At 41.2% G+C, this 13,304-nt stretch overlaps 1 protein-coding gene across 3 annotated transcripts in view; it reads left to right on the top strand.

The window, feature by feature from the left end:
* The window catches only part of CYTH1 (cytohesin 1), a 67,632-nt gene extending 56,895 nt beyond the window's left edge, over positions 1–10,737 (top strand). For 2 of the 3 annotated variants that reach the window (XM_063456244.1, XM_063456245.1), the window contains exons 6-13: positions 59–139; positions 252–364; positions 828–976; positions 1,196–1,308; positions 7,326–7,404; positions 7,942–8,013; positions 8,601–8,755; positions 9,541–10,737. In XM_063456244.1, the coding sequence (XP_063312314.1) occupies positions 59–139; positions 252–364; positions 828–976; positions 1,196–1,308; positions 7,326–7,404; positions 7,942–8,013; positions 8,601–8,755; positions 9,541–9,619 (841 nt within the window). In that variant the 3' untranslated portion in view covers positions 9,620–10,737. The remainder of the gene's footprint in view (positions 1–58; positions 140–251; positions 365–827; positions 977–1,195; positions 1,309–7,325; positions 7,405–7,941; positions 8,014–8,600; positions 8,756–9,540) is intronic. The other variant, XM_063456243.1, reaches the window with a different exon arrangement.
* The last annotated feature ends 2,567 nt before the right edge of the window (positions 10,738–13,304 follow it).

Below are 13,304 nucleotides of genomic sequence, written 5' to 3'. Positions count from 1 at the left end.
TTACTCGTTTTCTCATTGCCATCTATTCTAATGCCTAATGTTTTTTTTTTTTTTGCAGAGATGACTTCAACATCCAAGTCCTTCATGCATTTGTGGAACTTCATGAGTTTATGGACCTTAACTTGGTACAGGCTCTCCGGTGAGTTCTGTTACATTGAGCACGTAAGACCAGTTGACTAGTGACTTCATTACTTGCAATACTGGAGTTTATCAACCCTCAGGCAATGTTACATTCTGTCTCTCTCCCACAGGCAGTTTTTGTGGAGTTTCCGTTTACCGGGGGAAGCTCAAAAAATCGATCGAATGATGGAGGCGTTCGCACAGCGCTACTGCCAGTGCAACCCAGGAGTTTTTCAATCTACAGGTTTGTTTTTTACGTTTTGTTTATTGTCTTTCAGTATTTCACCCGCTCACATTCCTCCACATTCTCAAAATCATTCTGCTTCCCTATCATACAGTTCTACTGTCTATCCTCAATATTGGCTAAATCTAATAATCACACCTGGATTCATTTTGTCACATGTTGGACAAAGCAGTCTGAATGCTTACCTACTGGACATCTGTTCGATTCTGACTGCTCCCCCATTGGTCAAGTCTGTTGTCTTTTGCGCTCTCAATGCATGTATAACTTTGTTGTCGACATTCGTGGTTCAGTTTGCTTGCCATTCTTTCTCTCATGTGCAGTAGTGAACTCCAAACTCTAAAATTATCCCAAGCATTTGTTGGTGTTGGTAAACAAAAATCTGCTACACTTTTTTGTTTTCTTGCTTCACACACTTTCCCTGTGCTAGTCCACCCGTGCTGACCACTGATCACTATCTCTGCAGACACTTGCTATGTCCTCTCCTTTGCCATCATAATGCTGAACACCAGCCTGCACAATCCCAACGTCAAAGACAAACCAGGCGTGGACCGATTTATTGCCATGAACCGCGGAATCAACGATGGAGGTGACCTGCCGGAGGATCTTCTGAGGGTCAGTGCTGTGAAGCTTGCAGTGCGGTATATGAAGTGCGGGAATACTTTGGCCATTTCGCATGGACAGTTGACAGAACTAAGCTTAGCTTGTAGATCTGGCTCTGTATTCTAAATCATCACTTCATGTCCTGTTTAATAGCGGTATCATATTCATTGATATTGACTTTAGTGCAGACACTGTAACATTCATGGACTAATTATTTTTCTTCCCTCCCAGAACCTGTATGACAGTATAAAGAACGAACCCTTTAAAATTCCAGAGGATGATGGAAACGACTTAACACACACCTTCTTCAACCCTGACAGAGAGGGCTGGCTCCTGAAACTGGGTGAGTGATCTGGGCCATACCATTTTAGGGTGCTTAATAAAGTTAGGTGCAGTGAGATGGGTTATGTATGGGACAAGGGCTATGGTACATTATCAGGCTGGGGTAAACCATTCTCTGCTATGCGGTTAGGACATGGGTATTTCCATTAGCAAAGGAGAACATTAAAAACATCAACAAGTCTGGGCTTGATTATAGATATAAACATATAAAGCTGGAATAAATTAGGGACAGCTATATGTTTTACAGATTGCTACATTAGTTCCACACTATCCTCAGCCATGTATTTGCCTTGCATCTCCTCCCTGTATCTTCTCTCTCTAAACCCCTCCTCCGATTTTGCTCCATGTCAGAAACATATCTCGAATGGCTGTTCCCCGGGGCGTTCAGCATGTGCTACAGTGATGACAGCATAAATCATTCCAGATTCCTATAACGCATACCCTGCATTCATTTTATTTTATTTAGAAATCTGGCGTTATCACATCGGGGTAACTTTTCCAAGCAGAATGTTTTATCCGTATTGTGTGTCTGTCCATTATACAGATTTGGCTTATCTGGTTTCCAGAACTACTTAACAATAAATAACTATCATGGCTGCCCACATAATGCATTATACATATATATATATATATATATATATATACACACACAAAATAAAAAACATATTCCATGCCCTTTTATAAAACAATTCGTAATTTCTCCCTTTTTTTTTTTTTTTTTGGGCAACAAAATTGAGGGAACCAATTTGTTGAGCAAACTTTCCTTCCTGTTCCCATACGTGCATTGCAGGGTGGTACAGCTTCTTGCTAAAGCAGTTTGAAACACCTTTTAAGAATAGACAAAATCAAAAATCAGCTTCCCAGTCTAGCTTGGTGGAATATGGAATTTCTATATTTAATGGAGAGGTTGCCAGCCTAGCATGTAAATGCATTATTACACACGCTTCCTATGCGCAGACTTTCATGTATTTAATATAGCTGGGATCCACCGCAGGCCAAGGTTTAATTTCTTTACCTTATTATGGAGTTATGTTATTTTTAGCAGATTGCATGTTGGTGGGAGGGGGGGTGATTTTATTTTTTTGGTTTTTAATTTTCCTTTTCTCCCTTATTTGTATGTTTCCTTCATTTGGGCCGCCTTTTACATGCCCCACCCTGCAGGAGGTATGTAGCCATGGTTCTGTGCTCAGTCTGTGCCGATGCAGGGCCCAGTATTCAAGCTGTTTCTTGCTTTCCTGGTCTCCCGTTTCTCGCTTGGTGGTTTCTCTCTGTGCTGCTATCTGTCCTCACTCAGCCCGTAAGGAATCCCAGACCGCTTGGATTAAATACAGCACACCATGTAGGAGACCCACAGAGGAAGAGCAGCATGTTGCTGGCTACACGCGTGCTGCCTCTTCCTCTTTGGTACCCAGCAGACAAATCCCTTCAGAGACTGTATTTTACTGGACCAGAGCTGCAGTATAGTGGATTGCTTTGTACATCCATGACCATGTATCACCACGTGTTTGATCGAGGTTTTCATGCTGTGCGTTGCAGCTCAGAGTTCTATAAAATGAAAGATAGGAGTGGACTCTGAAATGAGGTCCATGGCAGGTTTTATTGGACAGCATACAACAACATCTTGGCCCAAGAAGAGCCTTTATCAGGCTCACCCTGGTTTGGACCTTATACCAGTGCCCAATCTTATCTTTTTTTTTATTACGGATATTGGGGACCTGGTTACCTTTGGGCTGAGGGCATGGTGGGGGTCAGCATCCACATGCCTACCCATATCTCAAGAGTTCTGACAGAATGTCTTTAACCTGGGGCTACACTGGGAGAGTGCCACACACGTTTATCTCTGTGTGTTGGAATATGTCCCATTGTTTGATAAATGCAGTTAGTTGATGCTTTATTTTGCTTGGAAAGTTCCACTATACCCCACAAGGCTTCATATATGAAAGTTTGCCATGTGCTGACTTGGCATTAGCCAGACCTGTGGTCAGATACTCACGTCTTTGTTGACGACCCCCTTGAGATATTGCCGAATGTTTTATAGATTATTTATATTCTGTTTTGTGTATTAATATTTGGTTTTCTTAGCTGGAGCAATAAACACAAATACTCTAATCTAAATTCAGGTCATATTTACCGTATTTACCTTATCGTGATTTAGAAAGCAGACCTTTCATAGATATTTTGTTTAATAAAACGGTGCTGATTGTGTGGCCCTGATGTCCCTGCTGGGATTACGCCTGTAAATACAGTTGAGAGGAACACAGTGGTTTTCAGGTAATATGCCTTTAACCTAATCGACCTTCATTAATCTCCTTGATTAGGATATTATGAAATATCCTTATCATAAATGACATCTTTGCATATTAGTTTACCAGACACCGAGTCATAGCTCTGCTCCAACACTGGGACTGAGCACAAAGGTCGACGAGTCTTAATGTTTGCGTAATAACTCGTATATGCTGCAGTGTACTCCACAGAATGCAGGCAGAAATCATTGGCAACAATTAAGAAGTGCAACAGTGCCGAAGGTCACTTGCCTATCCTAGATGTTAAATAGGTTGTAATTAATTAACGTCCCACTGGCACATTGTAGCACTGTCCTCTGATTGGTGCCTGACTTACTGTCTAGTGATATCACATCCACTCCATGATTTTTCTTAGCAGGGAATAGAGTGTAGCAACCCATATCAACTTCTGCATAGTAGTTCTTGTTAATGATTGTGAGAGCAAGGCCTGAATGAAAGACACCTTTTGTTATTTCAGAAATCAATGTTCTGTGTTTTGCAGCCAGACCTGTTTACCATAAAGCTATAAATGCGGGCTGAGTCATCATTCTGACATCACACCACTTCCTCAGAAAAAAAAACCTCACCCTTTCATTAAATTAAAAAAAAATAACTGTGCGGGCCTGATGTCTTTATAATAACCATAAACCTCAGGTTCCTGGATACGTGTATCTGCCACATGCTAAATGTAACTGGATGTGTAGGAGTAAATGGTATTAACCAGGGAAATAAGTTTTTTAAATGCTGGTTATGACGGGCAGATGGCTTTCACATGATATCACCATATAGAACTGAGCATTCCTTTCATCCTGCTCTACCCTCTTTCACATCGGCTATTGCGGAGTGCTAGCTCTTCTCCCTCAATGATGATGTTCCTCCAGGGGGCACCGTAGCACACCTTTGCCCACTGCTACCCTGGAGAGGCCAGCAGAAGGCTGCCATTATGCATTGAAATGTAAGCAGCTGATTTAGTGCAAACTAAAATCAAACAGATATCATGAAATCATACCAAACCCTCTCATAATAAGAGGGGGACACACTGTGCCTCCCATTCAAATTAATGTCCTGACATTAGTGTACAAGTCAAGAGTGCTTCTGATCCAGAACGTATTGTTCTTGAAACCAGATCCATGACTAATTAACATTGTGTAATTAAGAGAGAGTTGGCAGTGGCACACAAGTCCCTGAAATGTAATGTTTTGCGCAGGCGCCTATTAAATGTAATGGAGCGGAAAGGTTAGTTTAATGGATGACCCTCGGCCTGGCATACAGAGCAGGTACACGTTCTCCTGCATCCCTTTCCTGAATTTCATTACTAGACTCTATATGGAACCCACGGACAATGCCGGAGCCAAATCCCCGTCAGTGCTGGATTATGGCCTGGGGAGAACATTGGTTAACATACTGGACTTGCTCACTAAACCGCAATCCACTCAGGATCTCAGCAGAGAATTGCACATTATAAACCTGAGCTGAGCTAAAAAATTTCCCAGTTGCAGATTTTTTTGCTTCCACCAATTTGGTTAATTTGTAATTCTCTTGTCCGTTGTCCACATTTTTCGAATGTTGTAAATAAACCCTTCAAGGCTAATTCTATGTTAATGTGTGAAGCCTGTCTCCAGCCTTGCCGAATGACTCCATATACTGACGTACTCAGCCCTATTGACACATAGTGATCCCTATACACGCAATGACTCCCACAGAAACGTGTACATACATGTTCTGCTACAGGGATTAGTGTACGCCCCATGACACACGCACTGTGACTCATTACACCGAGCTGCATGTTTTGTCTACATGACACTTCCGGAAATATATCCGTGTTTATTTTCATAATTTAGATCTATTTAGATATCTCTTTGCCAGTTAGCAGTCTAGACACCTCTGGTACAGTTTAGAATGTGCTGTTATTGATCTGTGCTGTTTGTGGGGTTGTTTGTGTCTCTCCTTGGTGGAGTACAGTATTAATTCGTACAGCTCCTCCTTTTGCCATACTCCCCCCTCGCTCCCATTAAATGGTAGAACGATCTCTAATGGACTCTGCAGGGGCAAAGCATTATATCGGGATCCCTGGAATCTCTGTGCCTACTGGTGCATAAAGAGCTGTCTCTGTCTGCACATCTCATGTCTTTCTGTGGCTACCCCCTTTTTTTCTCATTTTATAATTTTGTTTTTGCTGCTGCTGTCCTTTCTGTTTAGACTGAAATGTCTACAGGGGCCTTGACTTCACGTTAAGCTCGTACTGAGCAGTTTTAATGCCAGCGGGAATGCTGCAAACTTGCTAACACCATGTCTGAAATCGTCTACAGTTTTACACCTCAGAGATTTATTGAAATCTAGATTCATAATAATGATGTCTAGTACCTTGCTCTACAAGCATGCTCTGATTTGGAGAACAGGAGTCTATGTAACCGTTTTTCTGTCATTTAACCCCTTAAGGACTAAACTTCTGGAATAAAAGGGAATCATGACATGTCACACATGTCATGTGTCCTTAAGGGGTTAATTAAACGTCTTCACGTTATGTAAACAGCCTCTCCACCTGGTCAGATAGTCTACTTCATTTTTAAAGATGCAATGCCATGTTCCGGGAATTCATAGTGAATTTCAAAATTAAGGGAAAGAATTAGATAAATTCTGCAAATCAATTCTGTTTCCAGTTCGCTTATTTTACCCTTATGTTTAAAAACCACTTTGAATTCCAGGCAATTCTCAATTTAGCGAATAGCCTTGCATTTGTTGTGAGAATTTAATTACGTTTAATTAAGGGACCGTCTGATAAAGTAGTCCCTTTATCTTTTCAATAAACTGATAACAATAAATCTAGATTTGCTAAAACATGATGGATGAATTTTAGTTTTGTTTTTTGAAACTCCGAGCATCTTCTGTTATGAGCAATAAAATGACCATTTCACTCACCAGCAGAGAGATCCGTATTTTATTCCGCTTTTCAATCTATCATTGGTCCAATAAGCAACAAAATGTTTTTTTTTTAAGGCAGCAGACTTTCTTTATCCAGTGTGGACGTTTTGGACGACCGTCATTTTCTGACAGGTCTATGCATTGTTTCTCCACGTTGATCTAGGGAAATAGCCAATAAAAGTATAGATCAAAATACATATTTGCCGGAAGCTTTCGGTAAGCTTGCCGCAGATAATCCAGAGATAAACTGTGATGCCATTTTCTAATGATGGATTAGATTCACATTTTTGGATCCAAATGAGACGGAAAATATGCTTTTTATCCATAGCAGTGCTGAGTACCACAAGCTGTCTGGCACAGTATTCAATATAAGCACATAGCACTTGTCCCGTCCCTTAGACATGTAATAGTGGCTGTGTTCCCTCCAGTTTCTGGGCTTCTGCTTTCTCTGTCGATTCTGCATATGGTTCCATCTCTCTGCCATTGGGATGCTCCCGTAGCTGTCGTTAACACCCATTTCTGGTTGTGATGAAGGCTGTAATGTCTCTCTGCGTTGGGTACACAGGATGTGTCTGTTCTGCTTTCTATGTTCTGTGTTCTTGTTTAATTTATGTCCTGACTTAGCTGACCCTGAACTGTATATCCTGTCTCCCCCCAATCCCTAATTCCATCCTACCACATGTGCTGTCCCCCGCCCCTCCCAAACCTGTCCACTTTCCCTTCAGCTCCCCTCTGTGTGTGAACCTTACCTTCCTTTCCAGTTTCCTGACATTTGCCAAACGATTCCCAATTAAACGGCTTTTTTTTACCTCTGCAGGTGGTCGTGTTAAAACCTGGAAAAGGCGCTGGTTCATCCTGACAGACAACTGTCTGTACTACTTTGAGTACACAACGGTGAGAGGCCTGGCTTCACGAGTATACAACTGTCTCTGTACATACGAGGGGTGGGCAACGCAATGCATTTCAGAGGATCATGGTGGTACTTTATCACCAGCCAGAGAGTCAAATGTGGATTAATACAGAGACAACAGGATAATAACATGTTTTACACACAAGGGTCCATTAAATTAAAACCAAATGGCAAAATCTAGGCTAAAATAGTTAAAAACTTGACTATTATAGCTTACATTGTGTCATTTGGATCTTATTGAATAGACCCTTAGTTTCACGTGTACAGATAGGAATTCCTGTCCGAGAGCACAATAATGCTGGCATGTTGGCCTCTAATCCGTTTGCTAGCCAGATCATTCTCTGACGAGTGATTATTGTGTAGAGTAGAGATGAGCTGAATCATTTTACACTCTGGATATCGGTTTCTGGTTTGGCCGGTGTCAGTGCACATTCATAGTTGCCCAGTAATTGTATTAGTCTGTGGATAGTGGAAGGAAGAGGTACAGTAAATGTGCTTAAAAACACTGCTTTCTCCACCAGGATAAAGAGCCACGAGGGATAATTCCTTTAGAAAATCTCAGCATCCGAGAAGTGGACGACTCAAAGAAGACTGTGAGTGATTATTGGGGCTAGGGGTAGATTAGAATGGAATGGCAGCATCCACTTGGACAGAAATACTCAGAATTGATGCATTGATCGCTACATTGTGCTATTTGTAAAACACATTGTGACAAGAGACTAATTACATTAAAGGCAGTGGTCCTATAAATGTGCATTCTCTAACTTTCTAAATGTGATCCTGAGATTTGCAGCATGGGCGCAGGCCCTAATATAGCCCCATTTAGGACGCCAAGTCTGAGAGTTACATCTTTCATACAGTCTGTACAGCAGCCGCCTGACATGTTAAACTGCTAGATTTCAAACAACTGTACTGTCTGCTTAGAACCCCGAGAGCCTCAAAGATCAGCAGCTGGTTAGGTTTATCCAATACAATCACAGGATATACTGCCCCCTAGGTAACTTTTATCCTCTATTCTCCTCCCCCTATCATTTGTTCTATACAGCTTTCTTTCATTCGCTTCCTGTGAAGCTCTGCTAATCCCACCCTGGAATATTTCCGTGCTTCCACCCTTTGTTCCCTGCTCATGTCTTTCCAAACATTACTTTTTGTGACCTTTGTCCCTCGTCCTCTTCCTTAGAACTGCTTTGAGCTGTATATTCCGGATAACAAGGACCAAGTCATCAAGGCGTGCAAGACTGAGGCTGATGGACGTGTAGTGGAGGGAAACCACACAGTGTATCGGATCTCTGCCCCCACACCCGAAGAGAAGGACGAGTGGATGAAGTGTATAAAGTAAGTGAATTCTTGGAAAAGTTGGACCTGTTTTTAGACTAGTTTATCTGCTATTGTGTTTGCCCATTATGTTGTCACTTGTAAGATAAAAAAAACAGGTAAGGGCTTTGTCTACATACCTACCAGGAAATGTGCTGGAGTTTCTCCAGTGCCTCTGGTAGCGACTCTGTTACTAACCAGTTTTAGGAATGATTTAGGTGAAGCGACATTTTCAGAGTTAAACTGTGAATTGTCAAGAATTCAAAGTGGATTTTCAGTTTCAGGTCATAATAAATAAATATGCAAAAATAATTAAATTTGGCTATTTTACCCTAAAATTTTAATTCTTGACAATTCACATTGTGAAAAACGTTGATTAACCCCTTAAGGACACATGACGTGTGTGACATGTCATGATTCCCTTTTATTCCAGAAGTTTGGTCCTTAAGGGGTTAAGTGAGTCTCTGTATAGAATTTTTTTTCATTACGATGTACAGAAAAGGCTTTTGTCCCTGGTAGCACGATTAACTCTATGGTGCATGTTTACTTTATTTGCTAGACTCAAAGATGCTGGAATTTAAAAGGCAAATGTTATAATAAGGATCTGCGTGTGATTTCTCTCTTATGGTATTGTCCATGCCCCGTTTGTGGTCATGTCATGTGCCTCGTTCTAGGATGTGTGTGATTGTTGTCATTTACATGGTCCTCATTTTTGCTCTAATAATATGTATAAGCTCTTAACTGCTGCCTTGTTTGTGTTTTTGCCCTGTTAAAAAAAAAAAATTCCTTGAATTTCTCTCCCGCAGGGCTGCCATCAGCAGGGATCCGTTCTATGAGATGTTGGCTGCGCGAAAAAAGAAAGTGTCTTCAACCAAGCGACATTAGGACCATGTTAGCTGGTGGTGCTCCTCCGCAGACCGTGCCTCTTCCACCTGTTCGTGTGATTGACTCTTAGCTCTTTCAGCACTGTAATAATGACGTTGGCCCATGGAGCTACAGCCAGAGTGGAAATCTTCTCGTTCCACTCTTCCCTCTGCCTTACGTGGGCCCCTAGTGCAGCGATAGATGTACTGGATCCCTATACTGTCACATTCCATTTACTGTTACAACCTGGAGGCCACTATTACTATAGTCTGGGGGCCACTATTACGTGTATACCGCGGCAGACAAACCATATTTCTGCCAGGTTCCCTTCCTTTAATCTGAGTCTATTAAGTAGGGAGAACAGCCATGTGTCTCAGTCCAAAGTGTACCTTCCGGATATTCAGAGATCTTCCCAGGGTCCAAGAGATATCCCAGAATTTTCTCCATGTCCTGGATAGTACCTGGAGAACTCATTGAGTGCCAGCAATAGTAGGTGTTCCTAAAGTCATAGGTCAGGCCCATTCAAAATGGAAGGAATTAGTACGTTGAGAATCTTCTAACCATTGCTGCTTAGAGGACCTTGTGCTGCTCCTGTTGCCTCTGAAGATATAGACTGCTGAAAGGGGTTAAAAAGGAACCGTTTATTTACCAAAATACGGGCTTGTTCCTTCCCCTAGGTGCGGGTTAGTCTTGGTGTACGTTAACCAGCAGAGCAGAGAGCAGGAGGGACCTCTTAACGGTGCATAAATAAAGCCATTGTCTAGGTCTTTTTCTAACGGAAGTAAATATTTTTGCTTTTTTTAATGTAAAATATTTCCTTTTTAGTCCGATTTCTTGGTACTTGCTCTTATACGAGGGCCTGTGCAGTGAAACAGTGTTACCTTATCCTATTTATAAAAAAATAATGTAAATAATATCTTTTTTTTCTTTTTTCTTTTTTTTGGGGCTTTGCTTTATATTTGTTGTTTATATCTTTCTTTATTTGTTCCAAAGAATTTATTCCTGCAACGGGGAAATCCCCACAAAATGCACGTGACACAATTAAATCTTATGTTAATTTATCATTCTTAATTCTTTGTTTCGCTACAGCCCGGCAGATTAACGCACTGCTTACTGTAGCTAATAAATGCTAAACATTGTGCCGGTGTCCTGTTTTATTTCTCACACTTACAATGGGGCTGGAGTAGTGTCCATGGCATAAAGTTATGCAATAACTGTATACAAAAAACGGTATATGGGAGAAAGTGCAGAAACAGTGCAGGCTAGCCACTCAAATAAGGGGATCACTTCCAAATCCCGGAAAGACACAGAAGTAGACAGGTAGTATAGTTAAAAATATACCAGTGAGGGCCCCACAAACGTGTGTATATAGTTACCATACGTGTAGTTGGATTACATATATGTTTATTCCAACTACACGTATGGTAACTATATACACACGTTTGTGACTGTGGCGCCCTCACTGGTATATGTTTTTTTAACTATACTACCTGTCTAATAAAGTTATGCAAGGTCGGTGCGAGGATTCTTGGCTAGACAGGCCAAACCCCCTTTTTGTTTTTCTTACCACTTCTTGTGGAATGTCTTACTCCCATTTTTCCCCTTTGTGCATCTTTCCCTCCCTTGTGGTCTCTGCTCCCCTTTCTCCTTCTAGCATGGCCATGCAGACTGTGATAGAGGATCTTCTGGACTGTCAAACTGAGTAGAAGATCCTTCATCAGTCTTCGCGGCCACGCTACATGTAGCGTTCACCTGGACATTGTTCCCCCTGGTCAGTTCGCCCTAAGCTGTCCGCCTGTGCTGGCCCTGATGTTATGTATAAAAGATTTCTATCCCACTTTTTTGGAGGTTTATTATCAAAAGATTAAAGAGACATTCTAAGAATTGCAGTGATTTTGATGCATAGATGCAAACTCTTTTCTGAGACAACGTAAGACATCACTACGTTGGAGACATGACGATGTTTAAGGAATGCCTCCTGTGGCTACCAGACAGACCGTCACTAATTCCTCGAAGTGGCACTGCCATGCTTTTTTTCTTTTAATTTCCCTGAGGTCTGCATAACCCTTCTCTAAAAGAAATCTTGAATTGGCATATCGTAAAGTTTGCAGTGCAAGGCCACGCAGTGTGCAGTGCGCAGTGAGCTGTACCACGGGGGAAGGCAAGCGTGCTCTTGCCCAATGTGCTTACCGCTTCCGTTAGTTCTGTGGAATTAATGGAAGAGGAACAAAGGTTCAGGGAGGAGTTTTCTTAAAAAGAGATGATTTCTATTGCCATTTTTATAAACCGTTGACTTGTTTGGTGTGTCTGGAATGTTCCTTTTAAACAAAAGTAAAAGCAAAACATTTTTAAAACCAACATACAGAAATATTAATGTGACCATGTCACTAAGTATTGAATATGATTTAATGTCACTTTGAGGCTTTTAAGAGGACCAGGTTGTGCTGGAGTGAAACCATTGAGCAAATAGCATGGCATTCACAATTTTCATTTGTTTTAATAATAACCCGTCTCCGTACACCAACATTCTAAGAATCTAAACTGTCTGACCAAGATCAAAAGATCTGCAAATATGTGATATTTTCCTCACCCCCCCCCCCCCCCCTCCTCACTGCTCGCCTTTCATTTTCTGCAGCTGACACAGAGTTTGTGGTTTTTCATTGAACTTGAAAAATAAGTCTTAAAAAGCAGAAAAACAAACCGGTTCTCATGTTTCTGATGTGTATGGAAAGTAAAAGCTCATCGTGCACTCACGTGAATGTCATGCGAGGCAACAAAATCCAGTATCAGCAATCTTACGTTAAAGTACTCCAGACCATTTAAAGGGGAACTGTGACGTCTCGGTAAAACCTTGATTATCACCTAGAACGTGTTTTACCTTTTTATATGATCCTTCTTTATTAAGTTAAAATTTTAGCAACTGACACCACAAACTCGTTCAGTCCTGGCACAGACTGGGCCGCATTCAAGGAAAATGATTTAACCTCCTCTCTCTGTGCCAACTAACAAGGAGCCAAAACGGAGGCTCTCAGTTCCAGGACAATAATTACACGTGGTGTTGATTTCTACGTTTGCTTTAAAAAATAAATAAATATTGAATTCTTTATTGTTGCCGTGCATAAAGGTGAGTACAGACAAGGCCGCAATGCCCCAACAGCGATAACAGGCAACTCAAAATACATGTTAGCGTAGATTTGTGTCATTTCAATATAACAGCACTAATTATATGATGTAATAAATTCAGGATAGGAATATATGTCTAAAACGTTGGGTTAAATTAAGCAGGTAGACACAAGAGGCAAGTTAGACATAGCGATTAATATCAGTAAAGGAACAATATAATAAAACATGCTTATAGCCGTAGCCTAGTACGTCATGCTAAACTGCACTTTCTGAACTGTAGGGTTTCATGTTGGGTAAACGTGTCTGCAAAGTTAGAAAATGCTTGGGGAAAACATGGAATACATGTCGGTAATGACAATTAGACAATTGGGATGAGCTGACCGTTCTGTAGAGGCCATGAAACATGCTTATTGAGGAAAAGAAAATTGAAGTTACTGGTTAACGACTAGGCTTGCTGTAGACAACTAAAGTTACCACTGTGACTGCACTCAGAGGCAATTTGGCTCACTAAACAATATATGAGAAAGGGGAATGAAGCAATATAAACATAATAAAACAAGGCAATACGACTAATTCAGTGGTC

Source organism: Pelobates fuscus, chromosome 5 (assembly GCF_036172605.1).
Source record: "Pelobates fuscus isolate aPelFus1 chromosome 5, aPelFus1.pri, whole genome shotgun sequence".
Lineage (NCBI taxonomy): Eukaryota > Metazoa > Chordata > Amphibia > Anura > Pelobatidae > Pelobates > Pelobates fuscus.
Note: the sequence above shows the minus strand (reverse complement) of the source record. Positions and strands in the feature narration are given on the sequence as shown.